The sequence below is a fragment of the Pteropus alecto genome, unplaced genomic scaffold (genome assembly GCF_000325575.1).
Source record: "Pteropus alecto unplaced genomic scaffold, ASM32557v1 scaffold76, whole genome shotgun sequence".
NCBI classification, from domain to species: Eukaryota; Metazoa; Chordata; class Mammalia; order Chiroptera; family Pteropodidae; genus Pteropus; species Pteropus alecto.
In genome coordinates, this window is record NW_006443138.1 from 21162622 (window position 1) to 21176961 (window position 14340).

Consider the following 14340-nt stretch of genomic DNA (forward strand, 5'->3'; position numbering starts at 1 on the left):
AATGAATTAGCCATGCACAATTCAATTATGTATTACTTGTCCCGTTAACATACTGATGGCAGCTTAATAGAAGTCTTAATAAATTTTGTTTTTATATTTTGGCATCTAAGATGCTACACAGTTCTTGTTAAATCTCTCAGCTTAAATTCTAAGAACTTACCAACGTACAAAAGTAACAGTGTTGATACAAGCCACAATTACACTTCTTGAAACTCTCTCTCTTTTTCTTGCAACATACTGAAAAACAAGAAAAATGCTTATTTGCTTTTGGACAGAGATTCTAAAGTACATCATGATCTGGACATTGTAAAGGCGGTTCTTCTATAAATACAGTAGCGAAAGATTACAAAATTGAGTGGGAAGCTTGCCTTCATATGTGTTATTATAAGGAAGAGAGAAGTCTATCTGCCTCAACAGTCACCCAAGTAGTTTTTCAAATTCTCTATGCACATGCACATACATATAATAAAAATGTTTATATGAACTTAATATGTGAATATGTATACACAGGCATAATATGAGAGAAAGTAACATGCCAAATGAACATTGTAACAATGTCAAATCAAAGTATTAGTACTGGGGCGATATGGCAAGGTAAAAATGTGATCAGGGTCAGCTACGGTAAATGGAAAGGTATCTTAAAACAATTTTTATATTTTATTTTGGAGAAAATACTGAATAGGATTGGGGAAAGTTAAGGTTCTGAAAACTAGAATGAAGTCAAATGTATTCAGTATATAAGAGACCAATCACAGAAAATATCTTGACTAGGAAGTGATATTATGAACGAGGGTTAAAGGGAAAATGAGACAAAGGTAGAATCTAGAAGGACGAAGGAAAAGAAAGATTCTGTGGCAGCAACTCAACCAAAACATAATAGAGATACCGATGAAGATAACCACTACTGCCAAAGAAAGTGCTAAGCTAAGTAAGAGACTCCAAGAGAGGAATAGGTATATCCTGGTGATAGTGTGGAAAAGAAGGAAAATAAGCAAATGTGTCTACTGAGTTCCTGGACTAGGAGTCTGACCAAGATTCTGCTTACAGAAATAAAGAAATAAAGTACCCTTCTGCTTCCTTAAGAAGGACTGCGAAGGTATTCTATAGGTTAATGGAGGCATAGGATTGAAGAGAGAGGTGAGAGGTCAGAAATGTGGATAAAGACTTTGAAGACAGTGGTTGGAAGCTGTCATTATGAGAGAGAACAACTTCTTAAAGACATTATGAGCATGTGCGCAGTGTGTGAAATGGCAATGTCAGGGTTACTCATGCACACATTTAGTGAAACAAAATACCTTATCTCATTATCCTCTTCATTAATCTGTATATTTTCAACTGTCCTTGTAGGATTTGATTGTTTCTTCTGGAAAAAGAACAACAATAATATATATTGTAAACATATTTAAGAGGTAAGTGGTCTCCACTTTTATCTTTTATGTCAGTAAATCCAATAACTGTTTTCTTCAGCATGCAAAAATAGTTTTCCAATAAGAAATTATGAAAAATGCATGGTATTATCGACACAACACTTTTAGGATGTTGGAGGTAAAAATGTAGTAAAGAAACTGAAAGATTTAAATAATGATCACGTGCAAAATACATTTCCAAAAACAGAGTCACAATGATTTAGCACACCTTAAAATTTTAGATAGGCTACAATAAGAAGAGAACAAAAGGTAGAAATCCAAAATAGCATATAATACAAATGGCACTTCTGTTTGGTTTTAAGCACATCATATGTTTGCAGCATATTTTCTTTCTTTTTATATTTAGGTCAAGCTATTAAAACCAGGTGTCGTTTCTTCAGTGTGCATTCTCAGCTACAGGAGTTGTCTCCAAAGCATAATAAGGAATGGGGAGAAACCTTCCTAAGATTTAAATTTTGTTGAGAATGAGTTAAGGTCAGACTTAACCGATTTTATTCTTTTCTTGGTAAGATCTTTTCTCAGAAAAAAGCACTTCGTTTGTTAATCATTTACATAAATATAGTAAGAACAAATAAATAGAGTTCAGAAAGTTTTTGTCAAGGAAAAAAATCAGGAACACTTACCTTCCAGTATAAGGCTCCAAAACCAAACCCAATTACAAGAGAAAAGAATGCTGGCAAGACCATTGCTGCCCACTGTAAGCTGGAGTTTCCAATGGAATTTGAGGTCTTCCCTGTAATTTAAAGAGTACTGTGGTGAACACAGCATATCCATGCTAGAGGTTTTGCTCTTATGTTGCGGTTGTTCCCGTTTCTGTAACGTGCTATTGACCTATCTCTGTTTAAAATATTTAAACCACTGATTTTTCTGCTGAGTATTGTTCTGGAATTGCAATACAAACCCATGTAGTCTCCAAAATGCAAATACGTTAAGAAAAGAAACCCCATAGATAGAGGAGATTTGATTTGGTTAATGTTGATGCATAAGGAATACAGACTTGACATATTCCTGGGGTGGGGTATGGGGGAGGAATGATTCATGCTACCAAGCAAATCTATCTTGTATGCCTTTATCATCTAATATCTTTTCACTTTCTCATTCTTGACATCTTGCCAAGCAATTTTAAAGATGACATTTTGTAATTCACATCAAGGTCTGCATGCATTAAGCTTTATCTGGTCTGCCCCCAATATTAAGTCATTACATACACATCGTGGTTAGATTACTTTTGGGTACCTTATGCCTAGAATCATGATGTTTCCTCATTGCATCCTCAATGTACATTTACTGGACGTTAGGTAGTAACTGACATTGTGCAACGAACTGAAGTTTTGATTTTTCAGACTTTTTATTTTGGAAAGAGACTATTGGACATTAAAAAAATGGTTGAAAGCACCAGTGTCTCCACATTGCTTACTCTAAATAAGTAACAGTGCAAGAGAAGACATGTGACATTAGCTTGGAACACCTTCCTTGTTCTTGCCTTGCTCTTCCATGAGAAGCATAATGATTCATAATTTAAACAAAGCACATCTCTCGCAGGGTCTCTTCCTCCGAACACAAAGCTTAACATTTTGACAGATTTTTGCTTCCTGACGAGGAACAACTAAGTTGTTTGGGAACATGGACACCTGTGCCCATTTGGAAGCGTTAAACTTTAAGTTTTCTTTCAAAGATGTAATAAATTTAGAAATTATACATTTTCAACAATTCTATGATCAAAATGTAAACTAATCCAAGAGAAAGTAACCACTTTGGGCTATGATATTTTACAATGATTTTCGAGTTACTGTCAGCTTACAGTCACCTATTTAACATATAAAGTACCAAAAGTATATAATATAAAAGAACGGAGTCGCTGTATGTGTATCAACATTTACAAGGAAAAAACTCATAGATTTAACTTAAGAGGGAAGAAACAAATCTTATTTACTATATATAGTGAGAACAGGAATTGCCTATTTCCCCACCATTTGTAAACTGAGAACAGAAAATTCACTAATTTTATGACTTGTACGTTTCCCAAGAAGCTCTAATAATATTTGTATGTGTGCTCACGGCATGTGTGTATGTTAGGGAGGTAGTGAGTGGTGGATATGTTTGTACCTGTATTCCAGTAACACATTTAAATTTTCCTTAATAGCCAACCTGCTGTGGCCCACACTATCTACTGGGATTGCTGGTGTAGTTTTGATAGATTTGACCAGGTAACCTCCTTGAGGGGCCCTAACCAATGTTTACAGACGAAACAAAGGAAGCTATGATGTTCTGGCCCCAGACCCCAGTGGAAAACCGAAGAGCTAGTATGGTGCTACGAAGAACTCTATTACCTATGTTTGGGTAAGTCAGATGCCCGGGAATCTAGACAGCCAAACACCCTGTTCTTCCTGTTTTATCTAAAGACCAACTCTTGAATTGCACTATTCAGACCGGAGGAAAGACCACACCTACTAGCCCAACGCAGAAGGAGCTTACTAGAGAGTGAGGTATTCTGGGATCCCCCACTCAAAATCTTTCTCAGCTAGGACAAGCTCCAAAGGGAGGTATTTCAAAAAAAGCCCTGCTGGCGGAAGAACCTAAGGAAAGTTCACCTCACCCAGAATACTGTGGCTTTTTTCTCACTTTGAAAGTTTCACCCGCCAGGACTATGGCCCCAAACAAAGTCCTGGAAACCAACTAACATACAGCAGCAGTCTTCCTGCAGGACATTGGAAGGGAAAGGCCTGGTAAAGGCTGTGAGGGGAAGGGGACCACAAGAACAGAGCTTCACCTCCTACAGAAGTCAGTGTTTCTTCATGTTTGTTATTTCTCTTGTGAAATCAAATGGCTTAATGGCCAGGCCATTGGTTCTCTCCAATGAGATACTGCCATCTCTCTTGCAGGGAAAGAAGAAATGACGTTATCAGAAAGGGCTTGCTTGCACCTCCAGGGCACGACTCCCAATACTTGCTACTGCTGCTATGAACACCAAGGACCAATGAGATTTGAATTATATGCTTCAAGGCCAATATGAAAGATATTTGGGTCCAAAGCCCAAACCAGTAACAGAACTTTGCTTTTATGTAAAGATTGTCCAAAGAAACTTTGTAGAGCAAGGGAGCTCATCTGGACAGGATTTGAGTAATCCCAAATTCCTGGCTTGTTGTTAAATCAATTGTATCCCATTATTATGAAAACCATCCACTCTCCAAAATTCATGGGAACTGACTTGTTTGGCTTGACTAATAATGCCCAACACCTGTATAAATACAGAACACACAACACTGTGCTACAAATTTGCCGAACTCCTTTTTAGAGTCAGTCTGTTTATGGGCACCATGGCTGTGAACACAGATTTCTTGGTGCTTAGAAAACATGCAGCTTGGTGCGGGCTCCTTGATTCAGATCCAAAGCTCACCACAGGCTTGCCACAATTACCGAACCACAGCATCGGCGCATCCAATTGTTTTAATAATGAATGATGAACACATATTACACATTAAGCGCTGCTCCAAGTACACGTGCTAACATTTAAAACTCACAGAAACCCTATGAAGGACATATTATCCTTCATTTAACTGGGGAGTCCAGAGAGCCCAAGGTCACACAGCTAGCCAACAGATGAGATATAAGTCCAAGGCAATCTGACTCAGACTGTACTTCTTGAAGATGTGTACGGTAATGTCAAAGTAAGGATCTCCTTCTATTTTATTTAAATACTGTGTGCAGAGATCTCAAACAAACATTTTTAAATATCCATTTAGCCTAGTACAAAAGATGTTACTATCACTTTGAAAATACAACTCCATTTAACTTGAATTCTCCCTTGCAGACTACAGAGAGGACACTCATATCTCTGGACTATTCTTCCATATGCCCTGTTCCTCTGGCTAGCATGGCCACTTTTTGGGTGTTATCCTTGAAACTAGCATGCTTTCTTCAAACTTCCCTGACCCTATTTCCAAAACAGTCTTTTCTCCTCCATGCTATAATTAAAAACACTAACATACTTCTATTATTATACATACTATAATATATAGTTGACTCTTGAATAATGTGGGGGTTATTTATGTATTATGTATATTTATATATGTGTTACATATATAAATACATATATAAATAAAACAAAATACTGAGAATTTCATTTATGTCTGTTTCTCTTATGAGAATGCAGACTTCATAAGAGCTAGTCTTGTGCATGGATACCTAAGTGACATATTCACAAGTGACAGCACCAGGTCAAAAGCTGATTATTGTGCAAGGCTCATATTTTTTACAATAAAGAAAAAAAGAAGCAAAACAAAAAAAGAAGACTGGCCACTCATTCTTAAAAACTTAAAAAGTACCTTCAGACTCAGAGGCACAGACCTGAATATGTATTCTGCATTCAGTTTGTCTTCTAAAGTAAATAGAAAAGACTTTTGCTTCCAACCATGATGGCAGCAGTTCTGCATTCCCAACTTAAATAATTATACTAGACAAATTATATGAGGCAACTATTTTCTGACACCAGCCAACAGGCAGCACAAGAGTGTAATTCCTGATAATATACATGGTGAGTCCCACGATTATCCTGACTTTCTGGCTAGGAGGCACCTTCAGACAGTCATGGAATATAGAACCCAAGTAAGGCTCAGTTGTCTCTCTCACTGGGACAGGGCATCAGACTGAAGTTCAGGGTTGCTGACATAGCAGGAGTTTGTGAGGCAGGGCTATTTGCAGGAAAGGAGCCATGCAGAGAAATTTCCAGAGGAGCCTCCTTAAGTCACTTGTCAAATAATAAGCTGTACACTCACAGAAAGAGATTTCACGAAACCCGACATGAATGATGCCTGAGAAGCTATGACTTTGTCAGAGACCCTAGGTGTTTTTCAGAGACGAAAGAGTTCTGATGAGCAAGAATGGAGAGATTTCCTAGGCACTCAAGAGATATCTCAGAAAGTATTCCATGCTTTGAAATAAGGTTATTCTTCCAGTTCCCTCTAAAGAAGCTTAAAAACAAGACTAGAAAGAAAAATAAAGCTGATCTGCCAGTACAGTAGTCTCTCCTTATCCACAGGGGATACATTCCAAGACCCCCAGTGCATGTCTGAAACCGTGGATAGTACCAAACCCTATATGTACTGCTTTTTCCTATACAAACACACCTATAATAAAGTTTATAAGCTAGACACAGTAAGAGATTAACAACATAATAAAACAGAATAATTATAACAATATACTATAATCAAAGTTATGTGAGTGTCATCTCTCTCACTTTCTCTCTCTGATAACTGGTGTAATAATCAAGACAGCTACTACATGACTTTACAGGCAGGTAGACACACCAGACAAAGGGATGATTCATGTCCCTGTGGGATCAAGTGGGATGGTGAAAGATTAAATGACACTACTCAGAATAGCATACAATTTAAAATTTACGAATTGTTTATTTCTGGAATTTTTTCATTTAATATTTTCAGACCACAGTTGATTATGGGTAACCGAAACCACAGAAAGCAAAAACCACAGATAAGCGGGTCCAACTGTAATTGAACTGCCATTGGAACAAAACTGAACAGTCTCTAAAGGAATGCTACAAAATGTAGATATTCAATAACACAGTATCCATAATATCCAGTATATATTTAAAAATTACTAGTCATCTAAAGGGAAACGTGATCCATAGTCAGGGAGAAAAAAAAAAATCAGTCAATAGGAAACAACTCTGAGATAACCTACATGTTCGAATTAGGAGACAAGAACTGTAGAGTAGCTATTATAACTATATCCAAGGGCCAAAAAAGAAAATATAGTAATGAATATACAGAGTAAAATCTCAGAAAAATATAAAAATAATCAAATGGAAATTCTATAACACAAAGTACAAACTTAGAAATGAAAAACTGCACTGCATCAAAACCCACAGAATGTACACCAAGAGCGAACCCTGTGTACACTCCGGACTTTGGTGAATACGGTATGTCCATGTAGCTTCAATTGTAACAAACGTACCACTCTGGTGGGGGATGCTGATAACGGGGGAGGCTATGCATGTGTGAGGGCAGCCGTATGTGAGAAATCTCTGTACCTTCCCCTCAATTTTGCTGTGAAACTTAAACTGCTCTAAAAAAAATAATAAATTCCTAATTTAAAAAATTTTAAATAGCAAAAAAAAAATGTACCAGATAAAAATTTAGCAGATTAGTGATGACAGAAGAGAGTCAGAGAACTTGAAAATGGATAGGTAGAAATTACTCATTTTGAAGAATACAGAGAAGAGAGGTTGGAAAAAAAAGAAAAAAAAAACTTAACAAAGGCTCCATGATTCGTGACACAATATCATACTGCCCAAAATATGCGATTAGTGTCTCAGAAAGAGAGATGAGAGAATGAAAAAAAAAATTGAAAAAGTTATGGCCAAATTTCCCCCAAATTTGGAGGAAATAAACTTATGCCAGAAGCCTGACAAACAACAAAAATGATGAATACAAAATAAACCATTCCTAGGCACATCTTAGTTAAACTGCTAAACAGAAGAAAATTCTGAAAGAAGGCAGGGGGAAAAATTACCCAGCACAGAGGAAAAACGTAATACAAATGTTGGCTGCCTTTTTGTCAGAAACAAGAGAAGCAGGAGGACAGAATAACATTTTGAAATGAAAGAAAAAAATTCTGTTAACCTAGAATTCCATATCTAGTAAAAAGTACTTGCAATACTGAAGATAAAATAAAGACACATTTCAATTAAAAGAAAAAAAAATAATGCCAGATGTGCACTAACAAGAAATGCTACAGGAAGTTCTTCAGCCTGAAAGGAATGAGCACTAGATGGAAACTTGATTTACAAAAGGCAATGAAGAGAATAAGAAATAAATATGTGGGGAAATATAAAAGACAACAATGACTTAAAGCAATAATTTAAAGACTGTATTGTGGAGTTCATGACTTCACGAATATGTCAACCACAGCACAAAAAATGGTTCTGGCTAAGTGACACTATCTTGTTTCAAGGTTCTTATGCATATATTTCGAAGTGCGACAATATCAATTCTAAGTAAAATGTTACAAATTAAGATGTATGTAATTCCTAAAGCAATCACAAAATGATGTCACAAATTAAGATGTATGCAATTCCTAAATCACAAATTAAGATGTATGTAATTCCTAAAGCAATCACAAAATGATGTCAAGAGGTGCTGTTAAAAATCCAACCAAGTAATTAAAATAGAACACACACACACAATTTAACCACAAAGAGAGCTAGAAGGAGGTACAGAAGATCAATAAAAAAATATGGCAAACAGCAAACAATAACAAAATGGAAAACCTATATCCAACCATACCAATAATTGTATTAAATATAAAGATGAAACAGTCAAGTTAAAAGGACTAAATAAAATAGCGAGAATCAACTATATCCTGTCTACCAGAGATGTACTTTAAAAAGGAAAAATGGCCAAGTCCACAATCAAAAGGAAAGATTTCTAATCTCTCTAAGTGATAAAAAAATTAGACCCCCCCAAAATTTAATAAGGATATAGATGATAAGAATAACACTATCAACCACTTTGACCAAATCTGAGAATGCTACACCCGATATCTGAATAATACACACAAAATAAGTCTTGAATTTCAAAAGATTGCAATGTATGTTCTCTAAAAATAGAATTATTTTAGAAACCAATAACAGTAAGATATCTAGAAAAAAACACATTTTTAGATATCAAACAACCCATGAATCAAAAAAGAAATCACGGGAAGAATTTAAAAATATTTTTAAAGAAATGATCATAGAAACACAACATATCAAAATGTGTGAGATACAGCTAAAGCTGCTTACAAGGAAATGTATACCTTTAAGTTACTTATATTAGAAAAGAATGGATTAAAATCAATGATCTAATTTTTCCACCTTAAGACCTTAAGAAGCTAGAACAAGTTGAAAAAATTAAACCCAAAGTAGAATGTAGGAAATAATAAAGATTAGTAGTCAATAAAATATAAACAATTTAAGAAGCTAAAAGTTGCTTCTTTGAAAAGATGTTTATTGACTAACATAACACACACTGTCCCTTTACAAAACTTTTCAGCTCTGAAGAGGTATGTAATTCAGAATTTTAGATTTTAGAAGGTTCTGTCCTACAGATTATTATATATTGTTTAATATCCTCACATCTGTGTAGCACCCTGAAATCAAACACATTAATATTTCTGTAGTGAAATATATAAATAATTTTAGAGGGACAAAGACTATAAGTAGCCTCATCTCAGTTCAGGTTAGGTTTTAATGGCAAAAATTCTACAACAAATTGGATATTAGAGGTTCTTTTTTTAAAATTTCCAAATTGCAGAATTGATATAGTGGATTTGTAATAAATTGATTCCTCCTTTTTACAGGTCCCTGAACATAGGACATTCCCCCGTTACTAAGCCTTAAGGGATGACTTTCTTAGCCATGATCACAGGATGAATTTTTTCCTCTTAACAGTTTCCATGAAACTGGAAAGTCAGATTATTTAGTAAATCCAATGATCTTTGTAATAACCTAGATTTGCCTAGATTTAAAAAGAGGACATTAGGCTTCCAAGAAACTGGGTTCTTGGCCAGCGTGGACACAAATTTCAAGGAAAGAAGCATATTCTCTTCCAACATATAATTTTATAGTAAAATAACAAAATCATCAAATTTCCAAACACACAATACTAAATGGTGATATATACAAAAATTAAAATATCCCTGGAATTCCATACAATCAGCATTTGTACTTTTCACTTTACTATTCCATTTTTGTCAGGCAAATTCTAAATGGGATATAGTTTAAGTCAACGATAAAAGAAAGCTTAAATAATATTTCTAAATGTAATTACATGCCTTATTTAAAATAACCCTAGCAAAAAATTTATTGGCCCAATTCTCTAACCATTACCTCAAACTTTAGAGAAACCCAACTCTACAAATCTAATATTTAATTCTCAGGGAGGCTATAACAGGCAGAACAGTAATAGAACGTTATTAACAGTGATAATTGTAAAAATTTCCTTTAAAGCCCATGCAATACTCCTATAGATGCTAACTGGAGCTATGCATGCATTAAATCAGATATGTGTACTTACTATTACTGCTACTGCTGTCATTCCTAAGGGAGCTGGCTGCAACAGGGGGTAACATAAATGGTTTTGTGACACTGACTCTGGAATCTAAATAGAAAGCAATAATGTGTCAGTGTTGCATGGCAATTTACATAAGTTACAGTGTCCCCAAAAGGCCAAGTGCAATACCAGAGTACTTTCAATGTCTACTTCTCGAATCTAGATTATTCAGATCCTATTTATTTCATACTGGGTCTTGCTGCTGTTCTATTTTTATTAAGAAATTCACAATAGTCACCTTACAGAACAAAAATTCATTGCCTACACATGATAAATGTAAATTACACAAATTGTTAGTAATTGGTAATTTTTTTAAAAAAGCAATGAAATTAAGATTTTGTATTATAGGGAACCAGTGAGGGGAAAAGTCAATACAGAGTAACTAGTGAAGGTCATCACTCAGAGTTAGATCCTTTAGGAAAAGATTTGAGAAGGGGACATTAAGAAGATGGGTGAGGAGTAACAATTGTACATTACTAGCAAATATCAGATAAAAAATATGAGTGACTATCTCATTTATTGTTTACTCACACGTACTTCTTTAATTTGAAAATCATGAGGGTTGTTTTGGCTTGAAAAACAACAAATCTACAACCATTCATTTCTTTCATGTTATTGATATTTGCTTTTATATTAGACATAACACACATATATCTTTCTCTAAACATATATATTTGAGTCAGAGGTAGATTCTTACCTACATATATAAGACTCAAACCTGCTTTTAACATTTAAATTAGAAATGTGTATATGTCTTACCTTTTTCAGGACTTAATGTTGAAGAAACCACACATTCACTAGTTTTAGATGACACCATATCCAAGTCCTTGAAGGCATCGATGGATCTATTAAAAATTCTAAAGAATTCTTCAGGAGTAAATAGCTTGGATTCTAGGCTCTTAGGTGACTTTTTTATATTCTAGAAGAAAAAAATAGAATTATATTTTTCAAACCGTCTACAGATTTAACTGATGTCAAAGTAATATACTGTGTCCTTCAAAGATTCAAGTAGAACACTCTTAGACAACTGTTTTAACATACATAATTCAAACTGACACAGCAGGGTAGTGATCCCATCCAGTTCAGTCTGAGGCTCAACTGAGGATAAAAGGAATAGGGGAGGCAGTGGGGGTGAGTAATGTGAATTACAGTGTTACACCAATAAAATAATCCTAATGACAATTAGAGGCATTGCTTTTTAAAGATACTCATTAAAATCATCATCATTATTATTTTTTTTAAATCCTCTATAACACAGCCTCTAAATAGCAAAAATTAAAGTCTGATGATGTAAAATATTGGCAAGGACACGGATGGAGCTAAGAGGACTCATACCCTGGTGAAATGATGTAAATTGGCACATTTGATATTATCTAGTAAAGCTGGACATATGCCCATCTTGTGACCCAGGAATTCCATTCCTAAGTAAATACTTCACTAGAGTGAAGCTTTTGCACTTATGCACCATGAGACATACAAAAAAGTTTTTAGCAGCAGTTGTTTATAAATGCTGACATCAATCAACAGAAGAGTAGTTTAATAAATGATGGTATACTGAGTCACTGGAATATTCTATGACCAGTAAAAAATTAACCACAGCTATATGCATCAAAGTGGATAAATCTTATAAACATATTGCTGAGTGAATGAAGCAAGTTACAAAAAATAAAAAGTATCATTAATTTCTATAAAGTCCCCCCAAAAAGTAAATCAAAGCTGTATTTTTAGGAATTCATAAATGCATGATTATCTACAAAGAAAATCAGGCGATAGTAAGAGTTAACACATATGTAGCACTTACTATATACTCCTCTAGGTGCTATATATATATACTTAATCTCTGAAACAACTGAAAAACACTGGGATCAATCTCCTGGGTTCCAGCCCAAGGTCACAATCACTAAAAGCACATTCTTTGGCATTTGGAATTCTCTTCCTGACATTGCCATTTACTGAACACTTAACTCATCTTTCAAGTCTCAATGCATATAATATTTCCATCATGACACCTTATCTAATATACCTTCTGTTTTGTGACCTCTACTTCTTATTGATGCCATCAGCACACTATTTGTAGCAATACAATACAAAAAGAGATGTTAACTCTAAGATGTCATTGATTGTAAGATACATTATGACTTAGAAATTAGAATGTAAAATAATAGTAAATAAATATAGTGATCAGGTTATTAGCATAATAAGAATTCTGAGACTGGAGAACATAAATGGGACTGATGTTGGGTCTTAAAGAGTAACTGGAATTTTGATGGGGAGGAAGTATGTGAATATTACAGTACAGAATCATATTTAAAATCTTAGGTTTAAACTTCCAGAAGGCCTATAGGCTAAACTTTGGCTTGTGAACTTTGGCTATGCCAAAGCAGGTCTCTCAATACCTATTCTATAGATATGGTAATAATAAAATGTAATAATAATAATTAAATTTATTAATATTTTCTTTGTCAGACACGGTGCTAAAGCACTCATCAGAAATCATCTAATGTCAACTCTGTCAGATGGATCCTGTCATTGTTCCATTTTAGGCATAAAGAAGGTAAGTACAGAGGGGTTAAATTCACATAGCAAATTACTGACAGAGTCAGGATCTGAACTCTTACACCTCATACTTAATCTCTAGTGATTAAAATATGCTTAGAATCCAAATCATTGCCATGCCCACATTCTGAAGTTGGTAACACCTAACCATAAAATGACTTGGGGATGTTAAAATGCACTTCTTTGTTATGACATGATTCCTGTGGCTAAGAGGTCAAGTATAAGTGTTCATTGTTGACAATTTTACATTTAAAGGTAAAAGAACATTTGAAACCTAATAGGAAAGGTATGATAATTTCATTCACTTATGAAATAAAGATAAAGTTAGGGCTGTTTTTACATTATTGTGAGAATCAATTTTTGTATTGTCAATTTTGTAAGTGACATTTAAGTCAATGTACATTTCAACATTGTGGTGTAACTACAAACACCTATTTCTGTGCTCATCTTTCAAAATATTTTTAAATTAAATGCTTATACATTAAAAATAGCACACATAAAGGCATCCCCACTCTCAATCAGCATAGGTTTTGAAAAGAATAGTAAAAAGCCTTTCCAGTGAATACAAAGTTACCTCGAATGTGTGTCCTTCCATGCACTCCACAAGGTCATCCACTATTTTCCCAAGTTTGTCTATGATAGAATAATTACTCAAGCCTTCAGAAATTTTTGAAAACTTGTCCAGAAGATCAGTCAAGCTGACTGACAATTGTTCCACCATTTCATTTATCCAACAATGACTAGGCTGCAAGAAATGGAAAGCAAGGAAGATAAAGCATTTATTTTAAGTACAGTAAACCTGGATCACCCTTCAAAGACATCAACGTTGCCATCACTGACCTGCCAGACAAAGGAGTGCCTTATATCAGCACAGTTCAGTTCTTGTGTTTTGTTTAACTCAGCTCTAACATCTGTTTCAAAATTTACAAATGTATATAGATCAGAGGAAAGTGTTGATGGTAAAGGTTTTGCTCTTCCGTAGAAGTAAATTAAGACAAGAAAGAGCCAACTCTTACCCTTGACAAGGTCCAGATATTAATGGAATTTAATTCTATTGAAGAATATTTATTCTTCAATAAATATTGAACTGGAATATGAAATGATAGATTAACAACAGCTATTTTTCTAAAGTGTTTGATCAATTTCAAGCCTCCTTCATAGATGAATTCATGTGTATGTTACCAAAAAAAAAAAAAAAAAAAAAAAAAAAAAAAAAACCCGGGGAAAAAGGGGGTTGAGAGAAGAGA

The 14340-nt window shown here is 34.6% G+C and overlaps 1 protein-coding gene across 3 annotated transcripts in view; it reads right to left on the reverse strand.

The window, feature by feature from the left end:
- KITLG (KIT ligand) overlaps positions 1–14340 on the reverse strand; it is an 83722-nt gene that overhangs the window by 10809 nt on the left and 58573 nt on the right. For 2 of the 3 annotated variants that reach the window (XM_006923812.3, XM_025040997.1), the window contains 6 exons: positions 13668–13838; positions 11297–11456; positions 10502–10585; positions 2051–2160; positions 1296–1363; positions 161–237 (listed from right to left, as the gene is read on the reverse strand). In XM_006923812.3, coding sequence (XP_006923874.1) covers positions 198–237; positions 1296–1363; positions 2051–2160; positions 10502–10585; positions 11297–11456; positions 13668–13838 — 633 coding nt within the window. In that variant the 3' untranslated portion in view covers positions 161–197. The remainder of the gene's footprint in view (positions 1–160; positions 238–1295; positions 1364–2050; positions 2161–10501; positions 10586–11296; positions 11457–13667; positions 13839–14340) is intronic. The other variant, XM_006923813.3, reaches the window with a different exon arrangement.